This window comes from Pituophis catenifer, unplaced genomic scaffold (genome assembly GCF_029215685.1).
Source record: "Pituophis catenifer annectens isolate HBS135680 unplaced genomic scaffold, rPitCat1.0.hap2 SCAF_14, whole genome shotgun sequence".
Lineage (NCBI taxonomy): Eukaryota > Metazoa > Chordata > Lepidosauria > Squamata > Colubridae > Pituophis > Pituophis catenifer.
In genome coordinates, this window is record NW_027256894.1 from 13,471,581 (window position 1) to 13,488,531 (window position 16,951).

General features: G+C 41.3%; 1 protein-coding gene across 2 annotated transcripts in view; it reads left to right on the plus strand.

Annotated features, from left to right (window-relative positions):
• FANCI (FA complementation group I) overlaps nucleotides 1-16,951 on the plus strand; it is a 33,043-nt gene that overhangs the window by 14,860 nt on the left and 1,232 nt on the right. The window contains exons 17-36 of one of the 2 annotated variants that reach the window (XM_070953831.1): nucleotides 550-672; nucleotides 2,009-2,077; nucleotides 3,891-3,992; nucleotides 4,244-4,435; nucleotides 4,980-5,101; nucleotides 5,180-5,344; nucleotides 5,720-5,899; nucleotides 7,226-7,392; nucleotides 7,528-7,607; nucleotides 8,121-8,237; nucleotides 8,727-8,778; nucleotides 9,761-9,888; nucleotides 10,448-10,516; nucleotides 10,659-10,749; nucleotides 10,959-11,143; nucleotides 12,336-12,392; nucleotides 12,529-12,588; nucleotides 14,022-14,108; nucleotides 14,789-14,884; nucleotides 15,978-16,094. In XM_070953831.1, the coding sequence (XP_070809932.1) occupies nucleotides 550-672; nucleotides 2,009-2,077; nucleotides 3,891-3,992; nucleotides 4,244-4,435; nucleotides 4,980-5,101; nucleotides 5,180-5,344; nucleotides 5,720-5,899; nucleotides 7,226-7,392; nucleotides 7,528-7,607; nucleotides 8,121-8,237; nucleotides 8,727-8,778; nucleotides 9,761-9,888; nucleotides 10,448-10,516; nucleotides 10,659-10,749; nucleotides 10,959-11,143; nucleotides 12,336-12,392; nucleotides 12,529-12,588; nucleotides 14,022-14,108; nucleotides 14,789-14,884; nucleotides 15,978-16,094 (2,259 nt within the window). The remainder of the gene's footprint in view (nucleotides 1-549; nucleotides 673-2,008; nucleotides 2,078-3,890; nucleotides 3,993-4,243; nucleotides 4,436-4,979; nucleotides 5,102-5,179; nucleotides 5,345-5,719; nucleotides 5,900-7,225; nucleotides 7,393-7,527; nucleotides 7,608-8,120; nucleotides 8,238-8,726; nucleotides 8,779-9,760; nucleotides 9,889-10,447; nucleotides 10,517-10,658; nucleotides 10,750-10,958; nucleotides 11,144-12,335; nucleotides 12,393-12,528; nucleotides 12,589-14,021; nucleotides 14,109-14,788; nucleotides 14,885-15,977; nucleotides 16,095-16,951) is intronic. The other variant, XM_070953832.1, reaches the window with a different exon arrangement.

A 16,951-nucleotide genomic window follows, 5' to 3' on the forward strand; every position in this document is an offset into this window, starting at 1 on the left:
GTGCGTCTTATACATCGAATGTAGCCTCGCCTACCCACTGGCCCCCACCCTTTGGCCTCTGCCTCTCAGCAGTTACCTTCTTGCAAGCAAACAGCAAGAAGAAACAGCTCCTTTCAGCTTCAGCACAGCTTAATTAGCACAAGTTGATTGGCTCGGCCTCCCGACTCTCAGCTGATTTGCTCTCAGCTGTTTTGCGCAGGGCTCTGCTGCTTGCTGCAAAGAGGTAAATTGCTGGAGCAGATTTTTTTTTTTCCCTTGTGCTAATCAAGCTATGCTGAAAACGAAACTGAAAGTAAAGCAGGCTGTTTGCTGTTTGCTGCAACGAGGCAAAATTGCTCAGAGGCAGAGGGAGATTTCTTTTTCTTCTTTTCCTCACCAAAAAAGGTAGGTGCGTCTTATACTCCGAAAAATACGGTATATGACTTGTAGATAAACCACTGTTTGAAAGACAAAACCTCTGTGTACTGTATTTTGCTCCCGGGTTGTCTCAAACTAGCAGTCACACTGTGCACACTCTGACAGATTTCCATGACTGCTCTTTCCTTCCAGGTCCAAGTAGACGTCCACGCCCGCTATAATGCGGCAGCCAATGAGGCCTTCTGCTTAGAGATCCTAGGCAGCCTGAGACGATGCCTGAGCCAGCAGGCTGATGTCAGGCTCACCCTCTACGAGGTAAGAAGAGCTCCCTTTGGCACTCAGCTTCACTCCCCAACATTCCTACATTTCTAGCTGTGTCTCGAGTAAACTTACTCCTTGCAGACTACAGAATAACAGAAGGGACCTCGGAGGTCTTCTAGTCCAACCCCCTGGTCAAGCAGGAAATCCTATACCCATGATGGTGAACCTATGGCACGCGTGCCAGAGGTGGTATGCAGAACCCTCTGTGGGCACGCACGCTGTCACCAGCTGCTCTTCTGGTTTCTGGCGTGCATATGCGTGCCGGCCAGCTGGTCTTCGTGGGTTTTTTGGGCCATTTTCAGGCTGTTTTGGGGCCATTTTTGGCCTGAAAATGGCCCAGGAAACATCCCCAAAACAGTAAAAAACCAGGCATGCGCGTGCTGCCCAGCTGGGCTTCGGGTTTCCGGTGCTCCGACATGCGCAAAGACCAGCTGGCCGGCGCGCATACATGTGCTGGAAAACCAAAGACCAGCTGGCTGGCACACATGCGCACTGGCCAGCTGGTTTTTGGGTTTCCGGCGCACGCATATGCACGCACGCACGTTCTGGTTTAGGCACTCGGTGCCGAAAAGGTTCGCCATCACTGTCCCATACCATTTCAGATAAACGTTTGTCCGATCTCTTTCTAAAAACCTCCACGGTTCGAGCAACCACAATTTCTGGTGGCAAGCAGTTCCATTGGTTGATTGCTGTCACCATTCGGAAAATTTCTCCTTAGTTCTAGGTTGCTTCTCTCCTTGGTTAGTTTCCATCCATTGCTTCTTGTCTTGCCTTCAAGTTCTTTAGAGCAGTGGTCCCCAACCTTTTTATCGCCGCGGACCAATCAGCCTTTGATAATTTTACCATGGCCCGCTGAGCGCGCGCAGGGGTGGGGGCTTTGGGCCACACGTGCGTACCTGCGCGGGGCTCTCTTCCCTGGAGCCTTTGCGCACAGCCCAGGAGCTTTTGCGCACGGCCCAGGAGCTTTTGCGCACGGCCCAGGAGCTTTTGCGCATGGCCCAGGAGCTTTTGCGCATGGCCCAGGAGCTTTTGCGCACGGCCCAGGAGCCTTTGCGCTGCAGCGTTCATGTCCCCCGGCCGCTGCGCGGCCCGGTGCCAGGTACTCCACGGCCCGGCACCGGTCCGCGGACCGGGGGTTGGGGACCACTGCTTTAGAGAATAGATTGACCCCCTCTCTCTTCTTGGTGGATTGCGGGTGGTGGTAGACTTTCTGCTTCTCCAGTTCTTTTCTGAGCAGTTTCAAGCTCACAGATATTTGTTTTTTTAAAAAACAAACAAACAAACAAACAAACAAACAAACAAACAAACAAACCTTCATTTGTCTTTCCAGGGTTTTTATGATGTCCTGCGCAGAAATTCTCAATTGAGTCATTCCATTCTGGACATGCTTCTCTCGCAGGTACAGGAATGACCAAAGATTAGAAGCTGGATTTAAATGAAACGCCGATCAGAGTTTGGGGTCACTCTTTTGAGTCTGGTCTACCCGTTGGTTTGGATTGTGGTTCTGCTTTTGAAGAGAAAGCCCAAAACCTAGTTGATTGGATGAGGCAAAATGGCCAACTGCTTTTGCCTCAAAATAGGAATGAAGAAAAGGGATTTGCCATGTAGATGGGGAGGAGAAAGAAATATGGATCTAAGTCACATATTCTTCATGAGAGTAATATTTTGAACATTTATAGCAACATTTATAGACTTATATACCGCTTCACAGTGTTTTACAGCCCTCTCTAAGCGGTTTACAGAGTCAGCCTATTTATAGCTACTCAAGTGAATATCTGTGGAGATTCTCTCTTTTTTTTTAAATTCATAAACATTTTGAATACAGTGTACTGTTAGGATATATCTTTTACAAAAGAAAAAGAAAGAGCAGAAAGAAATATTAACACATATACTGGTAACAATAGTAATAATGTAACAGAATAGTTTTGGCTAAATTTCTCTTTATATTAGCTTATTTATAATTCTGTTAATTATATTGGTATATATATAATTATAAACCATCTTTATATTTAGTTCATACATAACAACCTTTCTTCATCTAATTTCTACCTCATAAAATCTTATTCCATCTGTGGAGATTCTCAATCATCCAGGTCATGTTACCCCAAATGTGCTTTTTTTTCCCCGCCTAAAAGGCAGTTGGAGATTGTTTTTTGTTTTGTTTTCTTTGAAAACGTTTTGGTTCTCATCCAAGAAGCTTCTTCTGTTTTTCAGAACTATAGAAGTTTCTTGGATGAGAAGCGAAATGTTTTCAAAGAGGGAAAAAAAAACCGCAAGAAAGTCCAGTTCCCTTTTGGAAGAGGACTTTTGAGACACTCAAGTGAGTGGTTGTGTTCTGAAATGCGTTATCATTCATAGGCAAGTAGCAAAGGAGATTCATCCACCTCAGAATCCATTGAAGGAAATAAAAGTCTTATTTATTTCTGGAGGTGTTCTGCCCCAACTACGGATCCCAAAAAATGTAGCACACACAAAATCCGAACAAAACTCAGTTTACTTCAAACCACAGTATTTTGCAAATGTAGGCTGTCAATAAAACGTTCTTAACAACCTGCCAGAAATTCCACAGGTAAGATGGAGCCTTACAAGAGTTGGCAGAAAGCCCAGAAGCCAGGTTTGCAGAGAAAATTCAAACTCAATGATCAGCGAACGAACGAACGTTGTTTCCTGCAGCTTTTTACAAGCTGTGTGCAAACTTAAATAGGCTAAGGGAGTGGCCAATTAGCCCCAAGCCTTACTCTCGAGGAGACCTCCTCCTGAGTAACCACTCCTGCCTTTGGGCAGTTCTGCGTGCCTGTGCATTGAGAAGAGGCTCCTCCACTTCATCCTCTTCACTTAAAGGAGCCTCTGGAGGTTCTGAAGGCCATGGTTGAATCCCTGCCTCTGGCACTACATCTTCTTCAGCCTCCTCGCTGTCCGACTCGAGCGCCAGCTGCACAGGCTGCTGGCACAGCACCACACCAGCCTCCTCGTTGTTGGAATCAGCTACAATCCGCGCAGGCTGCTGGCGGGCCACAACAGGAGGGAAATGGTGCTTGTGACAGAAGCAGCTCTCTTCCCCCCTCATTCAGCAAATTGTTTCTTCGTTCTAAGTTTTTTTAAAATCTCTTTTAAGAGATTAAGAACTTTCTCCTCCTCGCTGATTACAATCTATAAGTAAGAGATTATTATTTATCATTTAACAAATGAATCTCTTTTGTTTGTTGCAACAGATAAAACAATATTATGAAGCTGAACCAGACCTGTTGCCCCCGTTAAAATTAGAAAAATGCATCCTGGCTCAGAGAGATCAAATCTTCTTGCAGGAACCTTTGGTGAGAAAGAAAGAAAAAAGTGGGAGCATTCAGATAGTAGTTCTTTTTAAAATAGCTGTTTAAAATGTGTCTCTGGGTTTGCATTCTGAATCAACAAGAGGATATGGGTCTATGTACTATACATATTGGCATATTTTATTCATTGAAGGCAAATGAAATGCAGTTTTTGGGGAAAAAAATTAAGGTTTGGCTGGCTTGAAATGAGAAAAGAGCATTTTTTCATTCATAGTTTAATGCCACGATTCCCTCAGGCTCACCTCTTGTGCTGTATTCAACATTGTTTGGCCTGGTATACTACGAACGTTTTAACAGCGCACCAGCAAGCTGAAGAAGATCAGGAGGAGGAGGAGGAGGAGGATAGAAGCTTCCAGCAAGAATTGGACAAGATATTGGAATCCATCACAAGACGAATGATAAAGAGCGAACTGGAAGATTTTGAGCTGGTAATTGATTCATTTGTTTATTTGTGACATTTCTATACTCCAAACAACTCTGTGCAATATGTAGAAATAAACAGAGATTTAAAAACAACAGAAAAAATAGTAAACAACGTAAAGCATAATAGTAATGTGGAAAAGCAAATGTGAAAGAGATTGAGAGCCGTGGTAGTGCAGTGATTAGAATGCAGTATTGCAGGCTACTTCTGCTGAGTGCTGGCTGCTAGCAGTTCAATTCTGATCAGCTCAAGGCTGACTCAGCCTTCAATCCTTCTGAGGGGGTAAAATGAGGAGCCAGATTGTTGGGGGAAAGAGGCTGACTCTATAAACCGCTTAGAGAGGGCTGCAAAGCACTGTGAAGTGGTATATAAGTCTAAGTGCTATTGCTATGTAAAGCACTATGAAGTGGTATATAAGTCTAAGTGCTATTGCTATGTAAAGCACTATGAAGTGGTATATAAGTCTAAGTGCTATTGCTATTGCTATTGCTATTGAGCAATTTACAAACATTAGAAGTGGCCTTTCTAATTTGCTTGCTTTTGAATGTTAGGATAAATCGGCAGACTTCTCTCAATCAACCGGAGTGGGCTTAAAGAACAACATCTATGCCATTTTAGTGATGGGGATCTGTGAGGTTTTGATTGAATACAACTTTAATACAGGCAACTACAAGTAAGGAATTGAATTCTTACTTCTAATGCTTCTGAGCTTTTGAGTTTATATGTTTACCTTTGGTAATGTGTGTTGCAGTAAGAACAAGTTTGAAGAAGTTTTGAGCCTGTTCAAGTGCTATGCAAATCTTTGTGAAATCCTGAAAGAGAAAGCAGGAAAGAACAAACTCTCGTCAACAAACAAAATTGCCCGAAGTTTCCTATCAATGGGCTTTGTGTGTACTTTACTTACAAGCCTCTTCAGGTAAAAAATATTAGCTAAATAAAAAATATTAATATTTTAATATTAATAAAATATTAATCTTAAAGTACTGATCATTCCCTGCATGTTTTGAAGAATCAAAAGCAGCCAATAGAAATGAGGTGGACTATATATCTACTGAACAAAACTCCAATTGGCAACAGGAAAGGCATCTGGCCATTAAACACTCTTCTAGCTCCATTCAGTTGTCCAGACTCCACCCCTCAAGGGATTATGGGGTCATTAAAAGACAATGATGATTTGTATATTTTCATGGTCTCTCACTCTCCCTCCCTCTCTCTCTTCCTCTTTCCCTCCCTCCCTCCCTCCCCCCTCTGTTTTACTTACTCAGTCTAGAATTTTCTTCCAACCCTTTAGGGACTGTGCCCAAAGCCACGAGGAGAGCCTGGCTGTTCTCCGCTCCAGCACTGAGTTTATGCGCTATGCTGTCACCGTAGCGTTGCAGAAAGTGCAGCAATTGGATGAGACGGGGCAGACAGATGGGCCAGAGGGAGAGAACCCAGGGAAGATGTTCCAGTATCTGTGCAAAATCACTCGGTGAGTTAAAATGCTAAGTGGTCAAGAGGTTTCAGTATTTTAATACTATTTTTTTTTGTCTATAAGAGCTGCAGAAATAACATCTAGTAGAATCTATATACATTCTTACCTACTTAAGCTGTTTTCATTTGGGATACAGTATGCAGAATGCAGAAATGGAGTAAAATATTGTAAACCAAGAAAAATCAGATTATGAGAGAATAATAATAAAGGAAACATAATGTAGCTAAATTTGTGTCGCACATCTCAATGTATATGTATATATATATATATATATATATATATATGTATCTTTTTTCTTTTTTCATAGGCTTTTATGTGCATATTCTCTCTAGCCAGGTTTACATAGGTAAAACCTGGCTAGAGAGAATATGCATATATATATATATATATATATATATATATATATATATATATATATATATATATATATATATATATATATTCCATGCACTTCTCTTCTTGTAAAAACTTTGTTTTTATTAGATCTTCTTACTACTAAAGTTCCTTAAAGGCACCACAAGAAGAGTTTAAAGCAGTATTAAAGATGCATGGACTTATCATATTTTTCAGAATATAAGATGCACCTTAGTTTTTGGGGAGGAAAATAAGAAGAAAACATTTCTGCCTCTGCCTACCAGCATCCAGCATCTCTCACACACTGACAGGCTAGTGTCCTGTCAGTGTGTGAAACAGTTCAGGGCTGTTTGGAAACTGAAACAGTATTTACTGTGTGAGCAACAAGGAAGGAGACAGCAAGGAGCCTGGGCGTGGCTTAGCTCAACTGTTCTGTTTTAAAGTTGCATGCTGTGCTGATCTCTGAAACTAAAAGTGAAACTCCTCTCTTCTGCTTGTGTTTTGTTTGTATTTATTACCACATTGGAAAACCTTCTTTTGGTATTGTATATTTACTTCATGTGTTATATAATATTATGTATAAAGAGAAGTTATTGAATCCTGCTGAATCAGTTACTTGTGTGTGCTTTCTGGATGTGATTGCTGCTGCAAACTCTAACACATCCTTGCAGCAAATAGCAAACAGCCAGGTCAGCTTCAGCACATTATTGCAGCCTGATTCAGCACGAGCAGCTGATTGGCGGGTGGATCGGCTTCCCAGAATACCCCAATAAGCTGTTCTAGGCTGCAGGGATTGCCACAGACCATCGCCTCCTCCAGGCCTCACATTTTTGGCTACATTCGGTGTATAAGACACACCCAAATTTTCACCCTCTTTTAGGGGGTGAAAAGTGTGTCTTCTACTCTGAAAAATACGGTATTCGTTCGGTCTACCTGATCTAATTCTTGACTATCCTCCTCTCCCTGTAGAGTCCTCCTCTGGAGATACACCTCAATCCCAACATCAGCAGAAGAATTTGGGAAGAAGGATAAAGGCAAAAGTATCTCGTTGTTATGCTTGGAAGGCCTGCTGAGGATTTTTAACACAGTGCCACAACTTTATCCAACCAAAATCTCACAATTTCTCCAGGCTTTGGGTAATTTTGATTCTGCTTCGTTCACTAACCCAAATTCGATCTCCAGTGTCCGTCCTCTTCACACTGATTTAACGCATTTCTTTTCTGGATTTTTCACTTCAGCTTGACTGCCATCTTTCCATTCCTCTTTGCTAGATATCGCCAATGAAGATGACGAAGAAGTAGCAGAGGTGAACGTCACTGAGAAAGCTGCCTTCCAGATTCGGCAGTTTCAGGTGAGCTAAAGCATGTGATGATGATTGCTGAGCAGCTCCGAGAGATTGGAGCATCAGAGGTTTGAAAATCAGACAGAGCTCCAAATTTGGAGCATTTCTTGAGAAAAGATTTCATAATTATTCCAAAGGTAATTTTCCCTAGAAAATCTTCCAAGTCTCCTAGACTAGAAATGGGATGCTTGGTTCTCAAAAGCACTCATATGTCCTTTGGATAGCAATAGCAATAGCACTTACACTTATATACCGCTTCACAGGGCTTTTCAGCCCTCTCTTAGCGGTTTACAGAGTCAGCCTCTTGCCCCCAACAATCTGGGTCCTCATTTTACCCACCTCGGAAGGATGGAAGGCTGAGTCAACCTTGAGCCTGGTGAGATTCGATCTGCCAAACTACTGGCAGTCAGTGATCAGCAGAAGTAGCCTGCAATTCTGCACTCTAATCACTGCACTATCGCAGCTCAATATTGGTTGTATCTGATTGTTGTGAGTTTCATCTTTTTCTTTTGCCTTTTTCAGAGATCACTAACAAACCTCATCAGCAACACAGAAGAAGATTTTAGCAGCAAGGAAGCTCTTCTGTTGATCAACATCCTTGTGATGCTCTCAAAACTGTTGGACCCTTCCTCATCCCAGGTATCCATTTATTTATTTGTCTGGGGGGGGGTTGTATCCTCCCCCTATTATTTTTTACTAATAACTCAAGGTAGTGAACATACCCGATACATCAACCTCATTGCTTTCCAGAATGGCAAGGAATTATTGAGTATTATAAAAGTACAATTGATTTATTGTAAAGTTTTTATTCTTAAATTGGTTCTTGACTTCAGTCTACACTGAAGTTGAGTTCTATTTTCAGCTTGGTCTATTTTCTTGTCTGTCTGTCTATCTCTCTCTCTTTCCAAAGACCTCTATAATAACTTGTTTCACTTCCTGTTGCTGCATTAAATGTTGGTGTGGTCATATTACCCTTGCCAAGACCACCACTTTTTTCAAGACTCTGTTTTAATGGTCTGTTACTCTTTTTATTAATTTTAAGTGGCTGCTCTGAAAGCTCTGTTCATTGAAAAATTGAATTTAAGTGACTGAGGAGTAATCAACTAATAAATCAATTTCTCCACATAGTTTGTAAAGCTGTTATCATGGACAGTGAAGCTTTGCAAGGAAACTAGCTTGGGTAAGTCTTCATTGCTTCATTGCTTCAGTGTGGATTTAGGCTGCTCAGTACCTCCATGTAACCAGGGCAGATCGGACATTGGCTGAGCACCTGATTTAAGTGAGTATGCCAGTAACCTTTTATCCCCCCTTTTAAGCCAATTTTGTTCATTGTGCCCACCTCAAAGTTTTTGCTAGTGGGAACCAAATTGGAACTTTCAATTATGGATAACCCCGATTAGTGATACCATAATTCATTATGACAATGAAAAATTAGGAAGAAGTATGTCTGGTTCCCCAATGAACTAATCGGTCATGTCTTATTTGAATATACTCAGAGGATTTTATAGCAATAAATAAATAAATAAATAAAATGCAAACCACTAAAATCAGAACAGTCTAACCGTGTACAGGAGAGTGATAGAATAGCATAGCATAGCATAGCATAGCATAGCATAGCATAGCATAGCATAGCATAGCATAGCATAGCATAGCATAGAACTCTTTATTGGCCAAGTGTGATTGGACACACAAGGAATTTGTCTTGGTGCATACGTATATAAAGGAAAAGATACATTCATCAAGAATCATAAGGTACAACACTTAATGATAGACATAGGGTACAAATAAGCAACCGAATCATACTAGGAAACAGTCAATATAAATTGTAAGGATACCAGCAACAAGGTTACATACAGTCATAAGTGGGAGGAGATGGGTGATAGAAACGATGAGAAGATTAATAGTAATGCATACTTAGTAAATAGTTTGACAGTGTTGAGGGAATTATTTGTTTAGCAGAGTAATGGCACTGGGAAAAAAACTGTTCTTGTGTCTAGTTGTTCTGGTATGCAGTGCTCTATAGCATCGTTTTGAGGGTAGGAGTTGAAACAGTTTATGTCCAGGATGCGAGGTGTATGCCTCTAAAGCGGAGCGAGGCTGAATCAGCCATCAATCAAATGTATTCAAAATTTGTTGATAGAACTTTTTCTCGTTCTCTGCAGAAGATTCTCCTTGCTGCAAAGGTTTACTCTCTCTGCTTTTCACACTGCATGCTCTTGTTAAGAGCCCAGTCACCATACTGCGTGATCTTGCCCAAGACATCCATGCTCAGCTGGGAGACATAGACCAGGTGAGGAAGACCAGGTGGGCTTTAAAGGTTGAACTCAAGATGATGCATTTGCCAGGGCAAAGATAATCCAACATTTTCCCTTTCAAGTTAAATTGTAATGTGATTTGATACGGGGCATTTGAAGTATGAACCTAGCTTGTAGTTCAACATATTGTGCCAGTTGTCATGGTTTTACTATAACAACAAACCAGGATTAAAACAACCCATTATAAACCTGATCAGTTTATTTAACCTTTAATGGGATTCTTGAAGTAGCAAATCCTCCCAGTAGAGTTACTTTATAGGGGAAATGGGTGGCATAAAAATTGAATTAATAAATAAATAAGAAATTAAAGAGTTTTGCTTGTTATCAAGGGAGATGAAATTCAAATTCTCAACAACTCACAAAACTGAGAAAGAAATCTTGGGCCAGGTACTTTAATTCTATCTTTTATAGGGTTGTAATGAAGATAAAATAGTGGAATAGTGAAAGATAAGATAGTGGAATAGTGAAAGATAAGATAGTGGAATAGAAATCAAATAGCTGAAGTAACTCCTCTAATTCTCTTAATATTCACAGGATGTTGAGATGGAACATCAGTGTCACTTTGCCATTGTGAACTCAAAGACTGCAGCTCCTACAGCTTGTGTAAGTTATATTGGGATCCAAGTGTGCAATGACTGAAACATGAACAATGCTCCTTTAGAAGAGAGCCATTGCACAGCACTTTGCTCGTACTTATGTGGCTTTAAGTTGTCTCAACCTCTCTGCCTTTGTCTCTCTTTTTAAGTTGATGGTTTTGAGTCAAGCAGACAAGATCCTTGAAGAGGTAGATTGGCTGATCAACAAGATGAAAAATTATTTGGGATCCGAGGCAACAGGTAATATTTATGAAGGACCTCTGTGAAATGTTTGGATAATTGCCTGTTTTATTTCAGAAGTGACTGCCTTTGTGGAAAGCCCAACTATGACCAGTCCGCCAGGCTTAAAAGTTGCCAAGGTTGGAGACCCCTGTCCTAGAGGATTCAGACCTTGTCTTTTGTGACCTGAACATAACTTTCCCCCCACCTTTTTTTTTTTTTTTTACTAGAAAATGCCTCTCAAGCAGTAAACCAGACTCAACCTCTAGAGAAGGCTGTCATTCTACAACTCGGGACTGCACTGACGGCCTACCATGAGTTGGTCCAAACGGCCTTACCCACAGGGAGCTGTGTGGACACCTTGCTTAGGAGTCTCAGCAAGGTGTATGCCATTCTCACAACACTTGTAAAATATGTGAGTGCTATTGACCTGGAAAGGGTAAAGGCAGAGTTACCAGATTTCCCCAAAGTCCATTATTCAAAGGGAGTTAAAATGTAGACAGCTGTTAGGCTGAGAAGTAGGGAAAAAAAACTGGTTGTGGAGAACATTCCCATAGAATTATTCCTAAAAAGCAGGGGTGAAATCCAGCAGGTTCTGGAGAACTGGTAGCGGAAATTTTGAGTAGCTCGGAGAACCGGCAAATACTACCCCTGGCTGGCCCCAGAGTGGGGTGGGAATGGGGATTTTGCAGTATCCTTCCCCTGGAGTGGGGTGGGAATGGGGATTTTGCAGTATCCTTCCCCTGCGACGCCCACCAAGCCACATCACGCCACCAAGCCACGCCCACAGAACCGGTAGTAAAAGAAATTGAGTTTCACCATTGCTAAAAAGGTTCTGAATCTAAGTGGTGTCTGCCAAAGGTTTGGTTATTCAGACACTAGAAGCATGGAGTTGCCTGCTATAAGGTATGTACCATACTTTTCGGAGTATAAGACATACTTTTTTGCCCCCTAAAAGAGGGTGGAAATGTTGGTGTCTCTTATACACCGAATACAGCCATTTTTGGCCTCCCGAAACCCCACTCCGCATGTCCCGTTTTTGCCAAAAATAGGCCCGTTTTTCCACAAAAACAGGATACGCAGAGGGTTTGGGAGGTCTGCAGAGTGCTCCTGGGGGCCAGGGAGGGCAAAACTATTTTTTTTTCTTGTTTTCCTCTTCAAAATCTTGGTGCGTCTTATACTCCGGTGTGTCTTATAGTCGGAAAAATACGGTAACTAAAGCAATCCTGATTTGAATTGGATAGTTAGAAACTATATTCCTATGGAAAAGGGCAAGATTCTGTTACTCAATCTGCAATAAAAAGTATTCTTGATCTCCTCCCATGCTGTTTTTTTGGCCTTGCCTACCTCCAAGCGTTGACATCAATCTTGAAAGCCCAATCAAAGTTTCTCTCTATCCCATCTATCCTCTATCTCTCTATCCCAAGCCAAATAAGGGCAACGTAATTCTGAGTTTCTTTCTCATGTTGTCCTGTTTCTGGGTAATCTTTTCTCCTCCGTTAATGCTCCACTGCTCCCTTCCCAAGGCCAAGTTCATAGATAATTCTTCCACAGAGTGTAAGACAGTCCTATCACTCAAGACACATCCTCTTGCATTCCTCTCCTAGTATCTCCAAGTCTGTCGAAACACAACCGGAGGGATTCCCGGACGATTTGAGAAACTGGTGAGTATTGTTCACTGTGCACCATTCCTATCATTATTAGGGACCATTATAAATATCGGGCCAGGCAGAAATGGAGATTCTGTGGCGGTCGTAGAAGGAAACTCTCAGGATAATTATCACCCCTTTGTTTCTATAGGTTAGACTGTCTGGTTCCCACATGACTCCCCAGTGCTATGCCTTCATCACATACGTACAGGTGAGACATAAGTGCTCCATTTCTTATTTCTAGTCCCAGATGAAGCTACTAATAACTTAGAAAGAGAAATTGAGGAAAATCCTCAGGGTTGACTCATACCCTGGTCATCACTTCTTTACCCTCCTACCATCGGGAAGGAGATATAGAAGTATAGCCAGCTGCAGAAACAGGCTGAACAACAGTTTTTATCCATGGGCTGTCAGACTCCTGAATGAGAAATAACATCATAACTATGTAGTATGATGGATTGCAGGGCTGGCGCAATGTATAACATGTTCACACTGGTGCAATAGTGTTTTGTTAATATGATTTATTGGGTTAGGGATTTTCTGTCTTCACTGTGAGTTGTATTCTGTTGGAGGGAGTATTGTGAGGGAGCTCACCAATCTCATTGTACATATGTTGTGCACTGACAATAAAGATTTGAAATCAAATGCTGACAGCATAAGACACAGCAACTTTGTTGAATCAAATTGGGTTTGAGTTTGAGCATCACCTGGAAGGGGTGGGAAGTTGGTGGCAATCTCTGGATGTTCTAATATCAAAATTGGAGGATCAACATTCTATTAGATGTTGCTGGCAGACAGAATTCTACTGTGTTCTACGCAGCCATAAAACTATATGAATGTAGCAGACAGAAAGATCTTGAATTCAAGGATGCTAAAAATTTCTCTAAAGCTGGGACAAAAGTCATTGGAACTACAGTGTGAGACTGAAGTTCTCAGAGTTAGGAAATACATCAGTAAATGTTGCTAGCAAATAACGAACTGATGCCTCTAGACCAGGGCTGTCAAACTTACAGCCTGCGGGCCGGATGCATCACACGCTGGCCACGCCCATGCCCGCTTTAGCGAAGGGAAAAAAGTCGCGAGTTTGACACCCCTGCTCTAGATTCATGTACCCAGTTGCTCTATTCCCATCAGACCCATTAAAAATGTTCCTTCCTCAAGTCAAAAAAATCATAGCAATTAAAGTATTGAAGCAAGAGATGATGGATAGATGATTTCTCTTTTTTGTTGTTCTGATTTGCTTTTTCTTTTCTCTCTTCTTTTTTTAGGTAGGTGACATGATTAGAAGTTAGGTAGGATAGAAAGAAACCGTCTTTTAATAAAGGGTGACATGATTAAAACTTAGAATAAGTGATAGAAATAAGAAAGGGGAATATTAGTGTATACACTTTTATATAATAAAAGTAATAACAAGAGAAAACATGGAATAATTGAATAATAACTGCAACTTAATATAAATGTGTATCATTATTAGAAATATATAAGTTGATTGAACGTAATAACTATGATTAATTCTACTAGTTTTATTTGTATTAGAATGTATGACACCCAGGTGCCACACTGTTCACGCATTGATATCTTTGTAAAAAAAATTAAAACTTGAAAAAATATGTGCCTTCCTAATGTAATTTTTGTTTTCTACAGAACATCCAACGTGAAACCTTGACCTCTGCAATCGAAAAAAAGAAAAAAGAAAAAAAGGGAGAAGAATCTGCTGTTATGGTAAGCGTGGTTAATTTTTCACATTGATGTAGTTCCATGAAGCCATGCTGGACTAAAAGTTGATCTTCAATATTTTCTTACATGTAAACCTTAGAGGAGTGGGTTTAAATCACTGTCCTACAATACTTCCCAGACATGTTATTTTTGTATTCTAGAACTGCAGCAGCATCTAGGAACATGAGATATTCACACAAGCAGAAACAATTGGTGTGCTTGTACACAATACATTTAAGAGAAAATGGGGTGGACTTAACACGGTTGATGCTTGGACAGATTATCATTGTGCTTCTGTCAGCAGAGATTCTAGTTAAATAAGATGTCTGTGTGAAGATTTGATTCAGTTGAGTGATGGTGATAAGTGTATTTTAAAATATTTAAAATCATTCCATGTTTTTTGTTTGCATAAATGTGAAACTAATGTAGCCAATAGTATACTCCTTCGTTGCTTCAAAAAAAAACCTTTGTACCTAAAACCTGCTTACTGAATATCATCTGCTCTATTTTGATCTCAAAATACGGTAGTCTTAATTTTTTCTACTTTTGCTAACTTCTGGACCAGAAAAATTCTTTGTTGAATGCTGTCTGGGTGACACTTCTTATGAGACGGGTAGTCATATAAACAAACAAAATCCTAAACAGTAATAATGTGTTATCTTCTACTAATATGCTGATTTTCTTGGAATTCGTAGGCTAAAGTGTTGCGGGAGACTAAACCAATTCCAAACTTGGTTTTTGCCATAGAACAGTATGAGAATTTTCTGATCCATCTCTCTAAAAAGTCAAAGGTAAATTTTAATTCTACAAATATAGGTAATTCCTTTTATAATATTGGCAATTACAATATAAGGCAGTGTATCTTTTATGCTGCCCTCTGAAGCCTATGCACTTTATGATATATTAGCCCTGCCTCCTGCGAGTCCCTTGGACTGCAAGGCAATCCAACCGGTCAGTCCTAGAGGAGATCAACCCTGACTGCTCTTTGGAAGGCCAGATCCTGAGGATGAAACTCAAATCCTTTGGCCACCTAATGAAAAGGAAGGACTCACTGGAGAAGAGCCTAATGCTGGGAAAGATTGAGGGCAAAAGAAGAATGGGACGACAGAGAACGAGATGGCTGGATGGAGTCACTGAAGCAGTCGACGTGAGCTTAAATGGACTCCGGGGGATGGTAGAGGACAGGAAGGCCTGGAGGAACGTTGTCCATGGGGTTGCGATAGGTAGGACACGACATCGCAACTAACAACAAGCCCTGCCTCCAAGTTCAAAATGTTAATTATTTTTCATTTGCACAAGCAATTTCAGCTCTTGACTTCCGACTTCAAAATAGCATCTGGTATGTTTTATGTCTGTTGGAATTGAGAGTGATCGAGAAATTCGCTCTTTGAATCTTTATTATTCACTCTCTGATGAAATATTAGCTTACTTGTCTCATAAACCATGTGTTTTTATTCATATGCCAATTTTAGATTAAATCAAACTTGATCTATACCAGGGGTGAAATCCAGCAGGTTCTGACAGGTTCTGGAGAACCGGTAGCAGAAATTTTGAGCAGTTCGGAGAACCGGCAAATACCACCCCTGGCTGGCCCCAGAGTGGGGTGGGAATGGGGATTTTGCAGTATCCTTCCCCTGGAGTGGGAATGGGGATTTTGCAGTATCCTTCCCCCTGGAGTGGGGTGGGAATGGGGATTTTGCAGTATCTTTTCCCCTGGAGTGTGGAGGAAATGGGGATTTCACTACTGATCTATACACTTACAGCAACCGTAACTCACAAAACCGAAGTATAAATTTGACTGCAATGACTTTTTTTTTTCAATGTTTTGAATGGCTGGTGGTAAACATTTTGTAAAATAACTGACTGACCTCTGGGTCTTCCCAGGTCAACCTAATGCAATACATGAAACTAAGTGCTTCCCGGGACTTCCGAATCAATGTATCTACGGTAGAAAATGCCCTACAGGAACAGGATGCTGAGGACGAGCCAGACCAAGATGAGGTCAGTTTGCAGGAAAGGCGACCGTGTGGTGCCGGGGGGGGGGTTCACCCACGTGCCTCCAAACCCCCCTCTCTTGATGCTTATACACCCTTCTTTTCAAAGATTATTTTCATGATATACAGGCAGTCCTCGATACGTAACCACAACTGAGCCAAAACTTTCTGTTCCTAAGCAACAAGAGTTGTTAAGGGAATTTTGCTCCATTTTACAGCCTTTCTTGCCACAGCGGTTAAGTCCATCATTGCTGTTGTTAAGTTAGTAACACGGCTGTTCAATGAATCTGGCTTCCCCATTGACTTCGCTTGTCAGAAGTTTGCAAAACGGGATAAACATGACCCCAGGACACTTGCAACCATCATAAATATGAACCAGTTGCCAAGCTCCAAAACTTTGATCGCACGGGGATGCTGCAATGGCTCTAAGTGTGAAAAAATGGTCCTAAGTCATTTTGCTTCCGTGCCGCCGTAGCTTCAAACAGTCACTAAATTAAGTGTTTTAAATTGAGGACTACCTGTACATTGAATAGGGAGTGTGGCAGAGCCCCTACCGATTTGCAACAGTGCCTTTGTGCTCCACAAATGCTCTTGCTTCTGACAGGGCCATTACATTTTGGAAACTACTTTTGAATGTCCTCCCACTAAGGCAGGGGTCTGCAACCTTAAACCCTCAAAAGGGCCATTTGGACCCGTTTCTCACAGAAAAGAAAACACCGGGAGCCACAAAACCCTTCCCGTGCCTGACTATTTCTTGAGCAGCCACAAAACTAGCATATGTAGTTAAATTAAACTTTCTCTTTTCTTCTGAAACTTTTCTTTTCTTGGATTTATCCATGGTTGGCCTACTGGGAGTTGAAAAGC